Source organism: Phaethon aethereus (assembly GCF_964289735.1).
Source record: "Phaethon aethereus genome assembly, chromosome: 2".
NCBI classification, from domain to species: Eukaryota; Metazoa; Chordata; class Aves; order Phaethontiformes; family Phaethontidae; genus Phaethon; species Phaethon aethereus.
The window spans coordinates 83,608,056-83,631,350 of NC_138582.1; the positions used below are offsets into that span (position 1 = coordinate 83,608,056).

Here is a 23,295-nt window from a genome sequence, read left to right on the forward strand (position 1 = left end):
GGAAATGGCTAAAAGAGATTCCTTGTTGGTTTCCTTTGTACTCACATTTCCTGAAGAACAACAGAGGGGTTTAGTAATTTTCTTTTTGTGTAGCAGGCTGACATGGAATTTGCAGTGGCCCTCATCTAGGACAGCCTGTGTCCTAGGTCTGGTGGGAAAGGTATCAGTGCTGCGGATTGACGCGCTTGCTGTGACATGGATCGAAAGTTTTCCCATTCATACAGCTAATTGTCAGTGACGCGCTTTCTGATACACACGTTGGGGAGGCATTCTGTTATGTGGTGAGCATAGGCAAAATAGTAGAAGAGAATCCTGTCTTTCTTGACTTGTTTCAAACAAGTATTTCTTACTCATATCACTTTTTTTATGAGCTAATCTGCAGCTTTGTTTGGAAGTCCTGGAAACAAAAGGCAAGGTTCCTGAAGTATTGGCGAATGTATGCAGAAGTCTGGAAATTATCTGTCTTGCTCCTAGTTTTGCTGTACAAGTTGTTAAACAAGTCTGTGGAAGACCAGTGCTGACAGGGAAGCTGGAATTTTTGTGTGCCCAAATGCTTTTGCCATACAGACCAGCAGTGAGTAATATTCCATGTTACAGTGAGAGAGAAAGCGCTGCCTTAATTCGGGGTCATCATCTTAAACGTCTTTGAGTTCTTTAAGCACCAAAGTGGCAATGTCCAATTTAAAGCAAATAAGCATATTCATTTTTCCTTTCTGTAAACTGGGTAACTTAGGTAATGCAGAGGCTAAATTTTAATTCAGCTTTTCCTGAAGCATTACGACAACAGCCTGTGAATAATAAGGCTTAAGCTGTAGTCTGATAAGATGTGGCACTTCACCAGAGCTGTCCTGGAGTAGAGACGTTGAGCTAGCTTGCCTAGAAGTGCTTCTGTTACAGCCTGGATTTCTTGTGCTAGCCTGTGTGTGCCCCGTGTCACTGTGACACACTGTCAGTCAGTCTTGAGAAATGGCAATTAAACTAAAATTTTTACATTGTTTCTGCTATCTTGTCCTTGTCAACCCAACCCAAATGAGCCAGTTTCTTTTAACTGGGTGCAGTAATCTCTCATACTCATAGTTGGCATTATTAAGGAGTTTAAATCCATAGGTCAATTCAGGTATGTTGGCTTTTTGATTAGAGATGATGAAATAATGGAGTGTTAGATATCTTTAAGGTGAAATCAAGCAAAATATATATTTTGTTGTTCTCCACTGTAATTTATCTTAGGTTTTATCATCTCTTGTAGGCAGGAGCTGTTACTCACCCTACCAATGCTTAGTTTGTTCCTAATTAAATTGTTGATGTGGAGAGTTATCTAAATCTTAGGTATGTGTTATTTTGAAAGGATAAATTTATCAGGCAGTTAATAATTGTTCACGTTATTTGTTTATATCTGTAGTAGTAACTAGACAGAATATTGAGGTGTTGATAGGTTTTTTTTTTTAGTTTTGTTTTGGAAAGGGTTTTCTAGTGTTTTAGAGATCAGGCTAAACTTACATACCAAAAACTTAAATATATCACTTCAGTTAATTTTCTAAGGCAGTGTGTATGCCGACTTTCATTTACGTCATGGCAATATCTTCTTCAGGAGGATGAGCATTTCAGAAACTCAGGTGTGGATGTTCAGGGATAATTGAAGGATTCTGTTTCATGTAAATATAAGCAGAGATGAAGCTATTATGGAAATAATTCTAGAATTTGTTACATACTTTGTGGGATCTCCTTGCTAGCAAATTCTCCTGTACACCGAAGCTTTTTATGTAACAAATGTTTGTTATTGTACCATGATGATTAGATAGTAGAATTTATAAAAACAAAGCATAGGATTAATTCTACAGATGATTCAAATGCCAAAAAAAATTGCAGATCCTTGAAGCTGATAGCTCTAAAGGTGGCAGTAATACCTGAGAATTGCTAATGAATGTCCACCTAGTGTTCTGCTTGGACAATTGAAACAATAGGCTTGTGTTAAATGAGTCGGCAGAGAGAAGGTTGACTGTTGAGTTTAAATTACGTTGTGTTGTATATTTGAGGTTTGGCCATTTGTGGTGTGTTGTATGAAGGGTGGCTTAAGTCCAGACACTCAGGTGGTGAACTCTGTTACTTGGTTTTATGGGAGTGTCGTTACCAAAAGTACAAGCACTAGAAAGTTCAGATAATGAACCTAAAATTTTAGGTAAGGAATTATCAGCCTTATTTATAATTATCTGCTTGTCATAGATAAATATACAAAAATTAATAGCTTTTATTTGCAATAGTGGTCCAATCTATTGTGGAGTTTTGCAGCTACAAGATTTCTAGTGCATGACTCCAGACTTGCATGTTGCCAGGGAGGAGACTGTGTTTTTAAACAGTCCTCCGATCTGGAACAGTTGCATCTGGGTATTACATAGGATTAAATAGCAATCATTGTCAAAGCCTATTTGGTAGTAAATCCAGGCAGAGCAACTGTTAGGCGAACTGACAGTCAAGCAAACTGTACAGGCAGAAGATACGGATTGACAAAGGTGACTTGGATTTTGAACATGTATTGTACATTTTTTTTCATCTAACTGCTCAAACCAAGAGTAGTTAAAAGATGTTTTGACTTGGACATAGAGCTTCTTGGAGAAGGCAGCCATTACAGAAACTGTATCTAATTCACTGGGGTCTTGAACTCAAATCTGAGTTTTTTGAAGTCAGAATTAATTTCTCCTAAAGGGGTAAGGTCTTAATTTGCTGCTGTTCCTATGCATCATGTAGTTTATCCGTTCTGTTGGCCACAGACATATTAAGCCTCTGGGGTATGAACAATGTGTTCTTATAAATGGAATACAAAAGAGAAGACTGGTGTACTGATACTCCTGAATGGTAAGTCACTTGAATATTTCTTGAACTTTGTCTTGTAATGACATGTTACGATATAAAATTCAAAATTAAATTGAATGTGTAGCTAAAATAGGGTAGAATTCTCTCTACTTGCATGTTAGTTAATGACCTTGTAAGATGGAGAAACAGAAAATACAGCTATGGTGGGTGAAGCTTGACAGTGCTTCTTGACAATGTGTCAAAGCAATTCTGTATTCTTTTACTCTCCAAATAGATGTGGGTAACACTTCGTGTTTTAGCATGATGTAAGTGATAATGGCAGCTATGATATTAGGTGTCAATCAAAATAGTGTTCTTGTAATATTAGTCATCTGCTGAAGTGAGCACAAATGCAGATACTGAGCTCATTATGAAGAAGGAATGCCTGTAGAGTGTCCAAGGTGAATAGCACTTCCAAGTAAATGAAGAAGATTCTGCAGATAAGGATGTACACAGATAAGCTAATGGCCGTCTATGTCAAAACAGCATTGCTCACCTGACAACTATTTGTTCAAAGATGATCTTTGAGCCAGTAGCAGTTGTTTTCTTGCTTCTAAAGCTGCTATTCTGGAGAGTGACAATTCAGAGGATGGCATTGTAGCTGACTAGTGTAACACAGTAATTCTGGGTTTTGTAATTGATCCATAATCTCCAGTGGCTTTCCAACAAGTGCTCTTGTCTACTTTAGGTTAATTTTATTGTAATGCAGGGTTTCCATGATACTTACCTTAAAACATTTCTTTACCTCTTTTTGGAAACCAGGAAGACCACTGAAGATCTTTCCTGGTTGAAGACTCTAGTTGGCATATGGCATACAGTTAAATTTGCTTGGGCTTACCACAGTATGTTAAAATTCAGACTCAAAGCTGAGCTTCAGATGTGTGGTACCCCCAAATAGAAATATATGGGTGCAGTTGGTTTATCTACCTTAGTTCAGCTTTTGTTTGTTTGATGGGCTGGAATTTCAGAACCAGATCAGATCCATGGTCTGGTACTAGAGCCAACTCTTAGTCTTCACTAATGTGCTTCTCTTCTACTATATTTTATAAGTGAGCAGAGATACCAGACATCCAGGCATGTATTGAGTGAGTAGATCATATTTTCTCTTGTTTTTTGATCGTAGGTTTAAGCATAAAGGACTGTCCCCCCCCCTCCCCCCAAGTCCTCATGATGCATTTATTTTACTGTATGGTATATGGATTTCTGTTAATTATAGGCAGTCACTTTGTTAGAAGTTCAGCAGGTTAAATGCTTTTTTTTGGATGAAATACAGCCTCTTCTTTTAAGACTATTCCACAACTGAAATATTGAACTAGTTTCTGTGTACATTACAAGTTGGTTAATTTAACTTGAATTTTGGAAGAGAACCTCCAGAGTTTCACTTGGAGGTAAAATACTGATGGTTCCTTAAACAATTTGTCCGGGTGCTTGTTTAAACACTAAATTGCATTTCTTTCATTTAAGCATAGATCTGATTTAAGATAACTTTTTCAATCATGGGCTACTTTGTCAGCCTTGGAAAGTTGTTTTTTCTAAATTTAGTTGTGTTTCTTACAAATTCATTGTGTATCCAAGAGATTTTCATGGCTGTCACTATAAAAGTATTTTGCCTTGCTTTTGCAAAATAACTCTCCAACTAGCTTATTCGATGTTTTAAAGTTCATACCCTTTTGCTCTTGATGGAACAGTGTGTTAGTAAGAAGGATGCTTCTTGATGACTCTGTGTTTTCATGTTGGGGGTACACATACCTGTGTGGATGGAGTGCCCTGATGTTGACCGATAACTGTAAGTCAGCCTTCTCTTAAGGAAGGCAAAGATAAGTATTTCAACTTATATTTTTTAAACAATAGTCAAAATGTGCAAAATCAATTGCAAATATTTGATTTACACATATAAGTCTGTATACACTGGCTTGAACAAAGGATTGTTTTCTTTCACCTTGTATTTAGCTCAACTGAAAGTCTGTGTACTTGCCTGCCTTATATGTTGGGTTTTGTTTGTGTAGAGAGTCTCTTTCTGATAGAACATGGTAGCTTTAATAGCCTTTCTTTTTTTGAGGTCATGGAGAATTCTATATTCTATATTGAAATTTTACTGTATATCATTTTCCCTCTTCCCTAAAAGTGAAACTTCCCTAAAATGTTTTTTACAGGGGAGTTTTATTTTTTTCACACTCCCAGGTGACATGTCCATTTCAGTGGGAAATCTCTATTTGTTCAACTTCTTTATTTTTAACCAGCTTGTCAATGGACAGCTATACTTGATAAACAGGATTTAATGCATGGTAGCTTCTGTTCAGACTATGGATGTGATGGTGGTTAAATCAAACTAAGAATCCCCAGCTTTCCTTTGGTATTATCATAAAACTCTGCCTTCAGCTGGCACCACCACCAAAAGGGAATAATCACTGAACTAAGCCCTTGATAGTGCAGTTGCATGGACTGCAATTTAACAGAACCTATTCCTTTGCTTTTGCTGTGTGCACATAATGTATACCTGACCACAGTCATTTAATGACCTGTCAATAACTGTACAGATGTCTATACTAGAAAATTTAAAAAATCTTAGTTTCATAGTGGACTTCTGAGTTAGCACTTTGATTAAGGCTTAGCACTTAATAGTGGAGTATCTCCTTTTTGGAAAACTGTAAGTAACTACAAGTAACTTTGCTCTAGATCTTTATGGTTAGCGTACTGGCTGCCAGTAGTTACTTCCTGCCTACCCTAACTGTATCATACTGCATTACAATGTTTTATAGAAGAACTTACAACGCCTGGTATAATTAAGACTTTAATTCAGTTGTAATCAGTTGGAAGGTGCTGATAGACTAAAAAATAACACTGGGCTGAGCTGGTAAAATGGAAGTAGACTGGAAAGTTTTACTTCCTATCTAGAGGCTCTGTAGCAGTTCTGTCTTGCTATAATAAGTAGTCTAAGAGTGATTCAGTTTTGAATATTGCAAAACAGATATTAATTGGAGGTGGAGGGCTATTGCTCAGGATCATCAGCTATTTTAAACCTTAGTTCAACAAAGAAAATTGGAAATTACAATTACAAAAATGACATATTTAATTGGAAGTCCTTGTGAGAAATCAAATTTTTAAATACCAATATCTTTAATGTGTAATAGTATGCTCCAAGATCTCTGGAAAGATTAAAAAAAAAATTATAAGATCAGGGAGCTCATATCCATAGAAAGTCATTGAGCCAAGAGCTTGAAGAATGACAGTTCAACGAATCTGGATGTAAGAATAGTATTTTGAAAAGTGATTTTAATGGCAATCAGTTACCCAAAGAGGTCAAAAGCAGGCCTTGTGTAAGGATGAAATTAGCTCACATCTGCCAGCAACAAGCTGCTTTGGTAGGCAACTTAAGCTTCCGATATTGGCCCTTGTCTGAGAAGCATTTTGGACTCATTCGAGGTATTCTCTCATACATCCAAATAAACTTTAGCCTTGTTGATTTTGATTCTTAAATTAACTTTCTTTATGAAAGGATTACTTAATAACAAAGCTATCAAGAAGGCAAGTAGAGATGTGTGGTTGTGGTGCTGTAACTTGGAACCTTAGTGTCATCATGTGTATCATTTCAAGTGTAAGTGACAGTGTAAGTCCCAGCTTCTTCTTTGAAGAGTTACAAGCCATGGAGTTTGTGTTTGGTGCTCAGTTACCAAATTCAGAACTAAGCTGGCATTGGAAATGTGCTGATTTGAACTTACTGGGATAAATTTGTATACAAATGAGTTGTATATGGTACTGGTCTAAGTCTTGCTTCTGGTCCTCATGAGAACAGAAGTATGCTGAGTCAAAGCATCTGCTGGAGGAAAGGGTCTCCAGACATCGCAAGCTGATGTACATATACTTCAAGTAACTTCTGAATAGAACTACCCTCCTGATACATGTTGTGAAGAGTAAATGGGTAGTAGGTAAAATGCTCCATCTACTTTTGTTACTCTTGTAGATCAAGTAGTGCCAGTGAATTGACCTATCATGAGTAAGAGCGAGTTTGGTGCAGTGGTAGTGGGGATAAAGTATAACAGAGAAACTGTGTGCCTGAAGGACTTAGTAAGAAAGTTCTTGTATAACAAATGTACTAGGGCATGCTGGTCTTATACACTTGCACTTAGATAAAGAAACATGAAGGGAGGCTGTTGTGATGTATCAGCTATTGAAACTTTTGGGAGAAGTCTTTTATGAAGAAGTCACAGTCCAGGTCTTGCAGTCTTCTAACTGGACACTCAGTAACACAATCCTGGATCCAGCACTCTTTCCCATGCTGAGTTCAGAATACACCCATTATCTGTCTATATGCTTTCAAATACCCAAATGATTTATGCTGGTAAAGGACGGGATACTGCTTCATGCTCTAGCGTTCAATATCTGCCAGGCTAAAAAGACTCAGTAAACCTCTGATATGACTTAATTTCTCAGGGTTTTTTTGTTTGTTTTTTAAAAATAATAGCAGATAAGAGGGTTTGGCAATTTGAATGGGATATCAGGGTATTGGAGCTCAAAAGCAAATAAGAACTCTGCGCGGTGACTTAACTACAACAAAAGTGGCTGTAAACCAAAAACACTGCAGTAGAGAGTGCTTCTCTTTTGATAATGTGTAAAAATAAAAATATTTGCCAAACTCAATAATGTATCAGCTGTTGCTATGCTGTACTACTGCCATACACTTGCGTTCTAACCTGATGAGATGGTGTAAGAGGAGGGGTGGGAAATAATAAAGGTGAAAACAGCTAAAGAGAAGTCTAATTTGACATTTGTTACTGTTCTACTCTACAGATGTTAACATTTGTAACTAAGCTTACTAGGTCATTTAGAAGTTCACTTATGGAGTGCTAATTGGTTTTAGAGTTTAAAATCTTCAGAGACATCTTGTGTATCTTTAATCGTGTCAGGAACTGAAGACACAAAGGAAGAGGCATGGTTAAATCTTACCTAGTGCTTTTAAAATACACTGCAGACTTCTGAAGTAATGCATTTATGTACATTCCAAAGTACTTTGCTGCTCTTCAATGCAATTAAAATGTTAGCTCCTATTGTTGTCTCAAAGAGCTTTTCCAGAAAATCATATGCATTTAGAATTTTGTGTAGTGCGTCAGTGTTGTAGAACATCAACAAACCCATTTTAATCGAGTTTAAATTAGGCTGTTTTTGTGAACTTAATTAAAATATTATAACTTACAGTGCTTCAATCATTGTCATTATCCTGATTTGCAGATGGTATCGCATGGTATCTGTGCCATACTACACAGCACTTGATAAGTCTGAGCATGTTCTTCAAAGGCATGGATCAGAGGTGCTATAACATGCCCATGTGCTGAATACCCTCTACTGAAATAAAATAACATGGAAAACTTTTGCTAGTGGTGGTATTTTGCAGGTAGTGCTGCAGAGGCGGATGACTGGATAGTTTGGGCATATAACATCTTTATATTGTCTATGCTCTAGAAGGCTGAAGAATAAAGCTGATGAGTGAATACTTGCTGCCTGTGTTAATGGAAAAGTAACAGTCTGCACTTTCTTATTTTAATGAGTGCAGCTGTATTGGGGTCCATATATTTGATGTGAAAACTTTGAGTATGAAATAGTGGTGACTCACAAGTATTTGTTAGACTGGATTTGTTGTGCTGGCAGGTAGTAGGAAGTTGTAAGCTGCAGTCAAGTTTAAATAGCTTTTGTCTAGTTTGGTCTGTAAAATGAGCAAGGTTTCATATGTGATTTTTTTTTTAAATTGAAGCGAGAACTCAATTGGTACACTTGTGAATGTAATGCAGTATCCCTACTTAAAATAACTGTTGTTCTTAAAGAAAATTGACACCATTTGAATAGGTATAAATTGTTTCAATATGCACACAAATATTAAAGCTATAGAAACAAACAGTTGGATATCTGAATACCCTTGGAACATTATGTCTGCAGGTTTCTGTCCTAAATAGCATTAGGACCTGCTTGCTTTGTCTTGTCTGTCTCAGTATTGCATATGCTATGTAGTCTTAATAAAGATGAGTTTGAAGCTAATTTACTCATGACTTGAGGATAGGTGAGCTGGTGAGAAACTCTTCCCTGGTTTTGAGTGCTGAGTTTGGGAGTATGCTTCCGACCAGAGTCGTGAAAGTGCACATGCTGCATTTGTAGTAATGTGTATCCATTTACAGAAATGGGTGAAAGCGAAGGCAAGATGTTAATCTTGTTCTCATTTACAGTAACATAGAAAGAGCTGAGTAAGTGAAGTTCACGGAGAACACCCAGCCTTGATTTAGGTTAAATTTGTGTACTTCAGTAGCTGTGTTAAATGTAGCTCTAATGAGATTCAGGCTGCTTGCCTTTGTCATCTGAAGGAAATAATCTGCGAGAGCAAATTTGATAAATGAAGAATGAAACCTCCCTCTCAGACATGACAATCTGCAAAATCCTTTCTGTTCATTCTTGAGTGAAACCCATTTGCAAAGCAAAACGTGGTAAGGGTCCTTTTGTTTCTAATGAAATTTGCCAGAGGGATCAGATGAGGAGGATTTTTGGCAGGGCGGGGAGAGGAAGGTTTGCGTGACTTCAGATCGCTCATATTTCTGCCTCCGTAAGGTTTGGGGGATGGAGCCAGGGATGCAGCGATGGCTCAGCTCCGCACAAAGCTGATGATGTAATGGGTGCCGCTGCGAGTGCGGCGGTCATGTGGGAGCCATGCTGTCATCGGCTTGCATGCAGATGGAGCTGTGCTGCACAGCTTCCCTGCCGCCAAGCCCGCGCGTGGCTCATTTTTGTCTCAGTAGAGATTGCTTGTTCGCTTTCTTTGCCTTCTATTGTCTTAAACCTGTATTTTTAATTAACGCGGCATGTGTGTTAAGAATACGTGTACACCTGCTTAGAGTGATTCAAGCTATAATTGCTAACGTAATCCTTAAGCAAACGAGACGGGTATTGGACATCTCTTTTGGCATTTCATGCTCATCTTACTCTCCCTTTTAAAGGCAGGGAGAGAGGGAGGCAGGTTGCTGTTAGCAACCGCTCACATATTAAAAGTGAAATACCTAAGCTTTAATTCCCCTGTGGAGTCCTGATTACTATTTTTTTTTTTAAGTGGTTCATTCTAAGCAGTAGCATATGTTAATCGGCGTTTTAAATAACATTGGCTTAGTAAAAAGAAAAAAAATGGAGAGGAGGGAGAAGCCCTGATGTAAAACTTTATTTGCCCCCCTCTGTATGCTTCTAACAGTCACACATCTGAAGCTGAGGGCTGTAGAAAACAAGCTGTGGATGATTCTTTTTCTCTGTTTGAGTCAGTATGAACTTGACTGTTTTTACGATGCAGCATGAGGAAAAGAAGTGGCTTCCCCTTTCTTCTCATGTTGATCTTTTGTATGTGCATTGTAATGTAGCATAGAAGCTCAGATTCATCCTACATTTTCCATGCCTCAGTGTTCTTACAGCTTGAGCTCCTTACAGCTGCAAACTAATAAAACAGGAATTTGAAGGAATGAGCACTGTGCACAAATCAAGTTATTTGACATGCATCTTGTTGCAAACTGCTAGTTTTGCCACAGATGGAATATAAAATGTCGTGGGGAAAAAAAAAAAAAGAGAAGGGGAGAGGAAGGAATAGTCAACCAAAAAAAAAAGGTTGTTCAAATACTAATGTCTCCAAATATGAACATAACCTATTCTAATTTTTGCATAGGTCTCTCCATAAGGTCATGAAAGTGTTGTGAAAATGTGTGCATATTTAAAAAAAAAAAAGGTGGAAAAAAGGAAAAAAACAACAAAGCCAACAAACCAGTAAATGCCTAATCTTGGAGTGTATGAATGATAGGAAGCCCAAAACCAGTACTTCATGCCATAAAAAGACGTTTCTTTTGAAGAATACACAGTCTGCTTTTTGGTATTTTTGAATGATTTCAGGGCTGATGGAAGTAGTTCTTCCTGTTGTTGCTCAGGATGAAACAATGCAGGACAATTTTCAGTCTGTTTTAGCTTGCTTATTTTTACTGCCCTTGCTGTAGTCTTCATCAATTCAGTGTGGAGATTTCTCCAGATGGTGGTTTGGAACAAGAGCCAAAGGACATGATCTAAAATGTTATGTTCCAGCTGTTGCTGCACAGAATTCAGAAGCTACTGTCTTTCACTTGATATGTGTTTTAAACAGAAGAATAAGTAAAATTGCTTGCAGACCTGGTTGTTGAAACAACTGCATGTTAAACCAGTCTTTTAGAGGAGACTGGGTACCCTCCTGATAGCTCTGACAGTGTAGACCCCTTAAGCCGTGAGTGTCTGTGGCAACAGTCAGCAGGGAAAGTATCTGACTGCAGTGAGAGCAGTGCACTAGTGCTGTATTTGAACACCACTACAAAAAGGTTTGCTACCTCAGCAGGGCAGTGAATTGGAGTATCGCAGCTCTTAGAGATGGATGAGCAGTTCCCACCAAAACTAACTCCCAACAGTGTTGGTAGGACAGCAGGAACAGATTGAGCATCTTGAATGGATAGATAAATTTAAGAACACAGTTCCCCTCACTTGAAAGTGGGGGAACTGGTCAGATTTTGATTGTCTCATCTTAAGTTTCAGTTGAAAAATGGATGTGTGTACTTCTGGCTTGCACATTTCATAGGATCAAAGGGTAACTCAGGTTGGAATGGACCTCACTACAAAATATTGATAACTGTAAGGTTCCTGTGTACCCAATTAAAAGGAAATTGCAGATTTTTAACAGTGTGATTTAGGGTTTGGAGTTTTCTTCAATTTATGTTCTTAAGGGAATTTTTTCAGTACAACAAGTTTTGCAGTATGCTCCTGAGGTAGTTTCACGGTAATTTCTCTTTCTTAACTGAGGAATAGATGAGTATGTAACCTTCCAAGAAAAGGATGGTCATTCAGTAGGTAAATTTGATCTTTCTTGAATATTTGCGATCAACTACACTGGTAGCCTTTTCTTGTCGCACGTGCCTCTGTATGACATTGCGTCCCCCGCCTAATTTGTGGTCAGGAGAGGTTGCATCCTGGTGTCAGGTCAAACCACAGAGCTATTAAAAATGCTAAGAGAGAACCTCTTACGCTTAGCAAAAATGCCAAAAACTGAAAGCAGCTTAAAGGGCTAGTAACCTTCTAATGAATCGCATTCTCTTCGAGGCAATTTCTAAGCTGTCCACTTCTGTGAGGTCTCGGTTGCCATGTGGTAGCACTGCATACCAGCTCAGTACTGATAGGGTGCAATTCCCTGCAGCACGTATAGAGAGTGTATAGGGTACAAAACAAAACAGAAAGAGGAGGGACGTTTCTGTGCGTTGTGATTAAAGTGAGGGTTTGAAGCTGTAATGTTTTCTGATGAATGGATCTTGAGCCTGATCAGAGGAGCCAAAAGCATACTTATGTCATGCTCCTGGAATTGCTTTGAATTCAGGAGTGGGTTCCTAATGTTAAATTAATAGTTATTAGCTACAACAAATACTTTGCTTAAGCCCATGACTGTGGCTGCTGGAACAACGGTGAAATCATGCCCCTCTGGTAATATGCCTCTAAGCTGTGTCCTTGTCAGAGTCACCTGGAGGCTTTAGAATCTGGGCTGAGAAAAAGTGAATGAATAACTGATGAATGCTAAGGTTACTAATGTTACCCAGTGATCTGTATGTCATGAAAAAAAACTGCTGATAGCTCCGTATTTTATCCTAAAAAGAAAAATGTATGGTTTTGAAGGTGCCATGACAGGCATACTTAGAAGATAGTGTTCCTGAGATGAATTGCCATTATACCTTTTGAAACTGGTCATCTGCAAGCTCATGAAGCTTCAGAGAAGAGAAAACAATTGCAACCTTTGCCGTAACTTCCCTGCATTCCCTTGCTTTGTTGCAATGTGAAAGATGGTGTGAGATTGCTGAGCAGCAATGAATAGAGGCAATGTCAGTAACGGGAAGTGATAACAGTACAATCAGTGAATTGACAGCTCTGATTGTTCTGTGGATCCTTTACATGCGTGCAAAAATATGAATTTATAGTTAAGCCTACCATAAAATTGAAATTGTCATTTAAAATACTTGAGTCAAAATCAAGAAAAGCTATCAGTAATCTCATACATGCACTAACTTTCAGTTACCTTTTGCTTTCTTTTGCTAACCCTTTGGGTTGTGTTCTCAGTTAGTGCTGTTTTTTGCTATTTTCTGCTTTATGAAAGTTCAGATTTCTTTCTCACCTTTATCTCAGTAGTCTGATTTAATTTGTAAACCCAAGAACTCGTGGAGTTCAGCAGTCATTTTTTCCAAATCTGATTGAAGGAAAGAATCATATGGATCTACTGACTTAATCTGTACTGGTTTAGTAAGGATGTAAAAGACTTCACAATGGCTGCATGTGAATCTCCTCATGTCTTGTTTACAATTATTTTTCATGGAATAATACCATTTTTAGAAATTTTCCCACTGTCCTATTTTAAAAACCTCTCCATGGCAAAATGGCAGAATAGGAACCTGCTTTGTGTTCTCTTGCTCTTTCTGGACACTTGAAAAACATGAGAGGTAGTGTATAAATTAACTTGCAGCTGAAGTTTATAATATGCAGTTGTTAACTGATAGGAGAAGTTGAAGAAACGTATGGATTTCCAGGATTTAAAATCTATGTCATCAACTTATGATATGGGGGAGGAAAAAGGGCAAATAATGAAACGAATCAGTCTAATAATGCACTAACTTTTTAGCTTGTTTCTTCTTTTTGTTTAGTTTTTTGCCTTTTTACTTAATTACCTAGAAGGCAATTTTTCTTGAAATGTAGCTAGGATGGATTTACAATTAAAGGGGAGAATAGCTCAGATTTCAAGAGTTGCCTAGTCAATGTCATTCACGCTGTGAAATAGAAAATGCTCAAGACAGCAACATCTTGGATTCTTTTTGCTTAAATGTTGAGTGGCTAGTTTTGAACTTTTCTGTTTCAAGGTGAAACTTAATCAACATGACGGGACCAGTGGATGCAAGGATTTGTGCACACGTTTGTAGTTCTTGCTGCCTTACCAAGTTGCAGGAAGCTTCTGCTTGGCTAGGAAACGGTCTCTTCCCCATCCACAAAAGTTATTTTGTCTCTAATCTTCTAGGAAATATTTCTTTCCACTTATGACAAAGTTAAATCAGTCCAGTTGCTACCTAAGTCCCTGATTACCTGAACTGTAGCATTAATGTGGCAGTTCTGAATGTCCACAGTCTCAGCTTCTATGTGCGGTTTCTCCTTCCTGTAGAACTTGGCATAGTGCATGGATTTTTGAGGAGAAGAGTACCTTGTAAAATAACTCACTGAAAGAGATTTCTCTGGTTCAGGATGGGATTTCTGTCAAAGAGGTGGGGATTAGCAGGCTGGTGCTGGAGGGAGCAGCCTGGCAGACAAGGCACTTTCCTACTGTCAATGACATGACACAGAGTCACTCACCTGAAGTCTGAAGAGAGCCTAAAGCATTGACGTATTCTGGGTTGAAGTGAAAACTTCTTTTGTTTGCACCTCTAAAAAGTCTTGGGTTTATGTCGCAAGGTGAGAAGCAGTTGCGTTCTTAAAGATGCGAGTTTTCAGGATGAAAGCGTTCCCTTTTTTTATTTGTGGTTTTGTTTGGGTTTGTTTTATAGTCCTGTTACAAAAAAGTTTCAAGTCGGTTGTGTTGGACAGCAATAGATGACTGCTTTTTCAACCTCTTAGCAAAGAGATGCTGCTCTTAGCCTCAATTTCTGAGTGTCTTTGCTGTCTTAATTTCTGTTTCTGTAATTTGTTTGTTGCTGTAACTGAATGATGGACATCACTGAAGGTACCTTCAAAGTAGCAAAAACTTGTATGTTGCTGGGGCAGCGATGCATCTTTGGGAAGGTTGTTCCCAATGGTGTTTTGTATCACAGTTCTGTAATTAAATTGTTAGTTTAAAAGATGTGTTTAAGCCAATTTTATCTGCTCCCTTTAATTGTGTGGGTGACTAGTTACTGATCCTTGCAGTGCAAGATGATTAACAGAGTTACCTTGTCTCCTGTGTCCAAAGGACGCCTCAGCATTACACTAGTACAGCATTTGTCTTGGATGTGTGAACTACCACACAGGCTACCCAGTTTCTTTTACTGCTGTAAAGGTCACTTGCTCACTGTATTTCAGTGCCTGTGGGAAGTTTCAGCAAGTTGGGTACCTAGGGGAGCAGCAGAGTTACGGGGACGCTGCGATTTCCAGGCAAAAGGTGGCTCCTTTTTACTGGGTTACTCTCTTGCCCCCAGGGCAAGCGGACGTGCAGCTCTGCAGCCAGGACTTCGCCATGGGATTTGGGGAACGCTTACAGCCCAAGTGAGAGGGGGCTGTCCTGGCCATTTGGGTAAAGGGCTCTCAGAAACCTCCTAGGGGTCATACTTCTACCCAGGAACGCTGTCGTTTCATGGGTATTCCAATTTGGAAAAATTAATATATTGCAGCATAATATCTTAACTTCATACATCATGAGAAAAAGGATTACTACAGACAACTCAGTCTGTTAAATCTGGCTGGCTGATGGTGTCTTCTGGCTCTGAAGTTGTGGGGGCAAAGAGGAGGTGGTGTGTTTGTGGGAAAGACAAATTTTTAGTCTTTTAATTTTCCAGTCTGTGCATCTGTATAAAAAGTTTAAGTGACTTTCTTTTGCATATTTCTTGTTTCCCTGTTTTAAAGATCTTTGGTTGTGTGATACAATGCTTCAGTAACTGCTCTGTGATAACAGACTCTGTTTTCTTAGAAGGATATGTTGTTGTAACTCAGGGGATTGTGTAATTCTGAGAGCTTCACGGCGGGGGGTTGATCTCTTAAATTGAAATGGACTATTTAGATATGTGTTACTTAATCTACTAAAGTTGAATATTAATTAGCATAATTTGTGCTTCTTCCCTCCTTACTGGTAGTTAGGGAAAAGTGTCTGTATGATGTATGAGACAACAGAAGGACATATACTACCCATTAAAAATGTGAAACTGTAAAATTAGTGTTCTAAAATTTGTTTAGTACGTACTGAAAATATCAAGGGTGTTTTTTCTGTTTAAGGCTAGAATTGTCTTTAAAATATACTAGCATAGAATTTATTATTAAAAACACATTTTTGAAATAAAAAAGCCTTATTGGGTGAACTGCATAGTTAAAGGAACAGCATAAATAAAAGCCATATACACATATACATCATGCTTTCAAAAGAGAAGCATGTGCCACGGGAATGAAAGCCTGTTTGTATTTTGTGCTCGCCAAGCTGTGCAGTGCAGGCTTGGGTCGTGCTCGTCCATTGAGCTCACCATGCTGGGAGCGGTTCTGCTGCTGACGCCTCTGCTCGCTCCATGGTGGAGCCATGGTGGGCTGCGCGGTGGGTGACGGGGCTGTGGGCACTGCAGCGGCACCGCGGCGGCCGGAGCTGCAGCCGGCCAGCTGGGGAAGGATGACATCACCTCCAGGAACATGTGATGCAGCCGGCTGGCGCGGAGGTTGCTGAGCTGTGTAGGGAGAGATTGGTGCAGATATTTATGGCATTTCATTTGAGTGCAGTAAATGCCTTTTAATTTTTTTTTTATTTAAATGAAATCCTCAATCGCAAATGTTTTGTGGTGTAGAGGCTTTAAAAAAAGGGGGAGAGGGGCACACCAAGCCCTTAAGACCTGCTTATATTGCTGTTTTTTTGTTTTATTATTGCTCTGTTGGAGATAAAAACATGATAGTTTCTTGCTGTATTCACCCTCTTTGCGCCCCAACATTCTTTGGTCAATTGTAATCCTCACAGTCTTTTCAGTTAAGCTTTAACACTGCAGAACTGGAATAAAAATAGGCTGTTCAGAGCAGCAGGAATATGATAATCCAAGGCAGTGAGCCTTAAGGATATGTAGATCCAGAACATGAGCCAAGCACTAACGTATTTACTAGAGTGTTTATCTTGAGCAGTCCCTTAATAGTCAAAGAAATGTTAGCTAAATGTTTCTTACTTCTTACATGCCACAGGCAAAGTAAAAATGTGCATCTACTGCACATCATCTGAGGTGAAGTAGTTTAAGGGCTTAGAAGTCTGAGCAAGCAAGTTGTGGTAACATCAGTGTCTTGGGTAATTTTGAGCTAAGATAGACAGCAAAGTACAGCACTAGTTTCTGCATGCTTTTTAAGTGAGGAGAAAGTGTTTTCTATCTCTAAATTTACTGTAAAGAAAAGGAATCACCATGGTTGATCTGAAAGCTGAGCGTGCTAAATTGGCATTAAATTTATGGTGGGTAGCTCAAAGCACGTTAAAAAAAAAAAAAACCACAACTCTGGAAGTGTGCCTGTGTGCCTTAACAGTCAACTGAAACCCAAATATTTTGAAGTGGAAAAAGGTAGGTATTTGCTGTCTTTTTAGATCAGTTATTTAAATACAAGGTTTTCTTAAACTCTTGTTTAAAGCTTTAGTCCCTAATAATTGAAAACTTAGTATCATGTTGTATTTTTATCATATTTTTATCTCCAGCAGAGCAATAATAAAACAAGAAAACTGTAGGCATTTGTAGTAAAAGGCTGGTAACCCATAGCCAGTACTCTGGAGGAAGGAATAATGCAAGAGGTTCCTTTGGAGCCGTCTTAGACCCCTGAGTGTCTAAGCACAAACATGAAAGAAGTAGCCGAGTCCCTCCACTGCTTGATCGGTCTGGAGTTGCTGTGTAGTTGCAAAATATTGTCCATCATGTAGAAACCCTCCATGCAGCATGGTTGCCTAAGGAACCAGTTTTCCTGGTCTAGCCTTTCTGAGAATGTGTATCGAATTTTGGGTTTGCTTTTTGGTTTATGGCGTTCATGGAAAACCAGGGAACTAGCCAACGGCTGGAAGAGGATTTGTTTAGTTTTCTTTTGTTTGTAATCTGTGGGTGCTCAGACAATGTCCTGGTTGAACACCTCAGTGAACCAGAGGGACCCATTGCTGTCAGACATTTGTCTAAAAGCATTTTTTTAAAAATCCCCAGTGGTGGATAGTCCCTAGTCTTCCACAGGCAATCCCACGTGCTGCTTCACGATTTTTGCCTTTACAAAACTTCCTACCACCCAAAGTAAACCTCTTGCTGTAATTCTAGCCAACTTTTGCCACCACTAGACTTTATGTGTTTTGAGGACTGCTACCATGTCTCCCCTCAGTTCTTCGGACTAAGTGTCATTTGATTTAGTCCTTCCTCATAGCTCATGTCTTTGCCCTTTGGGTATTCTGTTTGGTGTGTCCTGGGTCTGTTTTGAAGGGTAGTGCCAATAACTAGATACTGTAGTGGCACAGAAGTCTCAGTATTGCTGGCTGGAATAGAAAATCTGTGACGTAGTTTACATACATGATGCTCTTATTTACAAATCTTATGTTACTTGATGACACCAGTATGATGGCACAGTTTTAGCTCTGAAGCGCATAGCTCTTTTGTTAAAGCTCAGAGCCTGAGACCAGAGGATATGAAACATTTGGATATTTTTGAGGAGGAAGAGAAATGATGGCCTTCCCTGCTGGCCATCAGCGCCAGCGTCTGATGCTGTCTCTAGAGAGATTGTGGCCCTTTTTGCACAGAGGAGGAACAATATACTTTAGAATAGACTGCCACATGTACACTAGAGCTTGCACTTGTAAGATTTCTCTGAAACCTTCTAAATAGCTCAAACTGTTGCTTTTAAGGAACACAACTACTGTGTTGTACCAGGCTTTTTGGGCAGTATTGCTGAACAGCACTTCTGGACTTCAAAAGTGATAGAGGAGTGCGTGTTCCCTACTTATCGCGGAAGAGGTACTCTCTTCAGAAATGAGTTTTTCAAAAAAGCACATGAATCCAAAGAGGCTGGGAAGAATCATACAGACTGTTAGTTGAAGTGTGTGTGCAAACAGTACCCAGTTTTTAAAAAGGGAAGAGTTTAGAACCTGGCCACAGAAATGTAATGGAAGTAGAGAGGAGGGACAAGCTGCTGATGTCCTGCTTTGCAACATTGACTGTAATCACTCATCTTGGGGACCATTTCAAACTCTATGGGTGTATCGAGTTAACATGACAAAATGTGCTCTCTGTTACAAAATGCCACTCCTGTCAGGCAGTAGAAAAGACACAGTTGAGAGCTTTATCTCCCAGTTCTGCTTACAGAAGTGATCTAAGGAAAGATGCATGTAAATAGTATTTGGTTTTTTCGGTGGGTCTTTTTGTGTGGTGTTTTTTGGGGACTTGGGAATTTTGGGGTGTTTTTTTGTTGGTTTTTTTTTTTTTTTTTTGACTGGTAGTTTTTATTTACTGATGAAAAAGGCTAACTCCAGTATCCTATTTTCTACCGAGACTTGCTAACAGACCGTGCCATTTGTGTTAAGCTAGTCAAAGCAATGACTTGTTCATTAATATATTTTAAAAGTTTAGCTTATTTTTTTGCAACCTTTTACTGTAGGGTTATCTTAACTCCTGTAACCATAACATTCATATTGTATTCCAAAGGTAAATGTGATACAGTGCACTCATTAAATGTAGAAGCTGAGCTTGCCTGAATTTCTGACTAATTACCTTGTCTTTTTCTGTTTTCAGGGTTTCGCAAAAATGATGAAATGAAGGCTATGGAAGTATTACCAATTTTAAAGGAAAAAGTTGCATACCTTTCAGGTACAGTTATTTTCTTCTCTCGTGGAATACATAACTGTGTTGTTAGTCAAATGCTAAATGGTATTCTAAATACTTTAAATATCGTTACAAAGTCATGGAAAGCTAGGGTAGCACCTATTCATTCCAGTTGGGTATCCCAAACATAACAGAAGCATTGTGAAAGGATCTGTGTTTTGTTGAATGTGAAGCATACTGCATGTTGTTGTCCCAGTCATGTCCTGTCTCCCCTGCATATCCAACAGTATTACTTAGAATGACCTGCTGTACCATAGTCATATTCCTTCTCTTATTTCGGGTTCTTCTGCTGGAGAATTTTACAGAGATGGCTTTGTTACTGGCCCGTCTGAAGCACTGGAGAAATACCTCTGTTGCAGAAGTGAAATTTCAGAGCATATCCTTTGAAACACACTTAACTTCATGGTGAAATGAGTTATCCTCTAATTTTAGCTATCTGCAGCATACACCTTGAAGTTGGTTGGCTACTTAGGGAGGAATAGCAGAGGATTTAAAAGTGGGGTTTGAATGAGTGAATATCATAACATATTCTGTAACTTGATAAGTAACTTTACTTGATGGAATGATGTCCAAGGTGCATATTTTTGTGAACTGCATTTTGGGTGTGAGAAAGTATTTCCAAATCTGTTGGGATTAAACAGTATCATTCTTTTTGCCATAATTTGTAGTATCAGCTTTAGAGGACAGTCTTGTATTTGAAAGGAGCTTTAGGGTTTTGAGGGGTTTTGGTGTGGGGTTTTTTTTTTTTTTATATAAACAATTTGTCAAGAACTCAAAAAATAAAGCTTTCACCTGTAAATATTAAAGATACAAAATGATCCCTGAAATTCAGAGCAGAGATTTGCTGTGCTTGGATGCTGATGCTTGCAAGTACAGTGTGTAGTTCGCAGTACTTCATCCTGTCCACTCTGCTAAGTCAAGAAGAGATGTAAAGCAAAAAAACATTTTTTTATTTTTATTTTTTAAAAGGTGTTGGCAATTCTAATGAATGATATAACAGACTGCCCAGAGCCAGTTTTCCTGGTAGTGTGGAACTCCCAATTCTTCTGCTTATGTATTATACTAGTTGTGAGGGCTTGCTTAAAATTGTATTTTCAGAGGGAGAGAAGAAAAGAAAGGGAGTTAAGCACAATATTTCAGTTCCTCATTACTCTTTTTGGACCTTGCGTTATGGCACTTAATGAAAATGTAGTCGGTTTCCATTCCAAAATCTCGGAATTTCCAGGTTTTCCAGAGCTTAGTTTAGACCCCTTACAAGGGGTCTGAAAGATGATAGGTGTTCTCTAATGTTGATTTGTAAGCATATGGCATTCTGAAAAGGCATTAATTCAGTGAAAGTGAAGTGGGCCAAATGAAAATTGAGGGGGAGATGATGGATTATGAACCAGAGCAGATGAGCTCCAGACAGGAAAAAGTGGTTGCCAACTTGCCTGTGTAAAGGTAACAACTTCTGGTGGAAGAATGGAGCAAACAGCTGTGGGCAGCAAGGCTGGCTGGAACTGATCTGCCAAAATCTGTAGTTTCACATTTCCATTGCGAGTGGGGCTCCAATGAAATGAGATACAGCAGTAGTGTAACTGATTAAAAAAGAACAAACAACCAACCCACAACAAAACAAACACACACCCTACCCCCCTCACCCCCAGGAAAACTACCACCACCACCACTAGATCTTAACCATTGTGGAACTAGAACTGTCAAGCTTTGTACCTGGGAACACAAAGGTAAGGAAGACTCTTGGACTCTTGACTGAGAGGCTTTCAATGTCTGCCTGCCTCTTTTTTTCTTCAAAAGTACAACTTTTGCTCAAGTACTTGGTTTTAATATTTGGAAGTACAATAACTGGTTAAGGTCTGTAGAAGTAGGACGTTGGGGATATATGTACTAAAACTTATTTTTAAAGGTAACTCTAACTTATCTCTACTAAAAACACTAATAGTCCCACTAATCCTAAGGCATCCACAAACATCACTATAATTTTTGTGGTTTTGTTCTCTCTCATTTATATTGGAGTTCTGGTAGAGTTGTTCCAACATGTTCATTGTTGATTGTCAAGTACCTTCTCAAGTAGAAAGTAAGTATGACAATCCACAGTGCAAAGAAAAGAAATGGTTCTTTTTTATAGAGCAGGAAAGTTACACAAATAACACAGTCTGAAAAAAATTCATGGAGTGCTTGAGATCCTCAGTTCACTTTCCCAGTCTTTTCTCTGCCTTGTTCTGCTGAGACCTTCCTTCTCCAAGTTAAATGAGTAAGTATGGGCTGTATAGCAGTATATTCATCTTTGTGTTCTTAGAATACTAAAGACACTGATCTTTCCACAGTGCTGACTTTGGTCCCAAGAAGTGCTTAACCGCTTATTTTGAGATAGACTTACAAGGGCAAACCATCTTATGGAGAGACCTGGACAGGCTGAAAGAGTGGGCTAGCAAGAACAGTATGAAGCTTAACAGAGACAAATGCAGAGTTCTGCACCTGGGTCAGAATAACCAAAGAGCCCTGTACAGGCTAGGGTGTGTATGTCTGAGGAGTAGCCTTGTAGAAAGGGACCTTGGGGTCCTGGTGGAAAAAAACTGAACATAAATCAGCAGTGTGCTCTGCAGCCACAAAGGCAAATTGGGTCCTGGGCTGCATCCATAGGAGCATTACTTGCAGAGACAGAGATGTGATCATCCCATTCTACTCCGTGCTTTTCTGGCTGCACCTGGAGTACTGTGTTCAGTTCTGGTCCCCACAGTTAAAGACAGACACAGGCAGACTGGAGAGGGTCCACAGGAGGGCCATAAAGATGATCAAAGGTCTGAAAAACCTGACCTGTGAGGAAAGACTGAAGGAGTTAGGTCTTTTCTCCTCGGAGAAGAGAAGGCTCAGGGGGGTACCTCATCACAGTATTCCAGTACTTAAAGGGCAGCTAAAAGGAGGACAGAGGCTCTGTCTTCACAAGGAGCCACATGGAGAAGACAAGGTGCAATGAGTGAAGTTGCACCAGGAGAGGTTTCACCTCAATATAAGAAAGAATATTTTTTACAATAACAGTCATTCACTGGAACAACTTCCTCAGGGACATGGTGGAGTCCTCATCACTGAAGGTTTTCAAGGTGCGATTGGACAGGGTGCTAGATAATCTAATCCAGGCTTCCTTTTCCATGAAAGGTTAGACCACATAATCTTTCAAGGTCCCTTCCAACCTGGGCTATTTTGTGGTTATTCTGTGGTGCTATGAGAAGTTTGAATCTGAAGTCATCACTGAAGGAGTTGATGGAAATTCTGAGGCCCCCAGCTCCACCAGGCTTTTGGGATCCCATTGCCTTTCTACCTGCACATTGGTCGTGATTCCAGCACCAGACCACCAAAGGTATCTCCTAAGCCATTCTTGAGATGATATTTTGATCCAATCAGAAATCTTGTGTTTGAATCAAGTTAAAGCTCTTGGTAACAGATACCTCTCACTGAGGTACCACTTTTACTCCAAGTCTACTATGTTGCGATGAAACTGTATTTATAAGAGTTTCCCTTTTCTCCTCCAACAGGTACCTCTTCAATCTGTGTTAGCCTGAGTTATATTGCTTTGATATTGCTTTATGTCAGTCTTTGCTTTTCATTTATTCGTTTCCTTTGTTCATTTTCAGGTGGATATATTTAAGAGATCTACTCAACATAGTTTCTTTTTCTTTGCACAATCTGAGTACTTCATCACCTTGAAAAAACTATTTCAGTAGTTGCTTTTCCTCTGCCACAGGTCACAGTAGGTCTGATGTGATTCACTCCTGCATTCTGCTCCATCATCACAATCAGTTTAGCCTGCTTTATTGAGCTATTAATGATGTGTTTCTGTAAATGAAAAAAAAATTCACAT

At 39.0% G+C, this 23,295-nt stretch overlaps 1 protein-coding gene across 1 annotated transcript in view; it reads left to right on the plus strand.

Moving 5' to 3' along the window:
• TRIO (trio Rho guanine nucleotide exchange factor) overlaps positions 1-23,295 on the plus strand; it is a gene marked incomplete at its 3' end in the record, with an annotated part of 250,985 nt that overhangs the window by 51,715 nt on the left and 175,975 nt on the right. Inside the window, exon 2 of the mRNA XM_082015438.1 lies at positions 19,350-19,424. Coding sequence (XP_081871564.1) covers positions 19,350-19,424 — 75 coding nt within the window. The remainder of the gene's footprint in view (positions 1-19,349; positions 19,425-23,295) is intronic.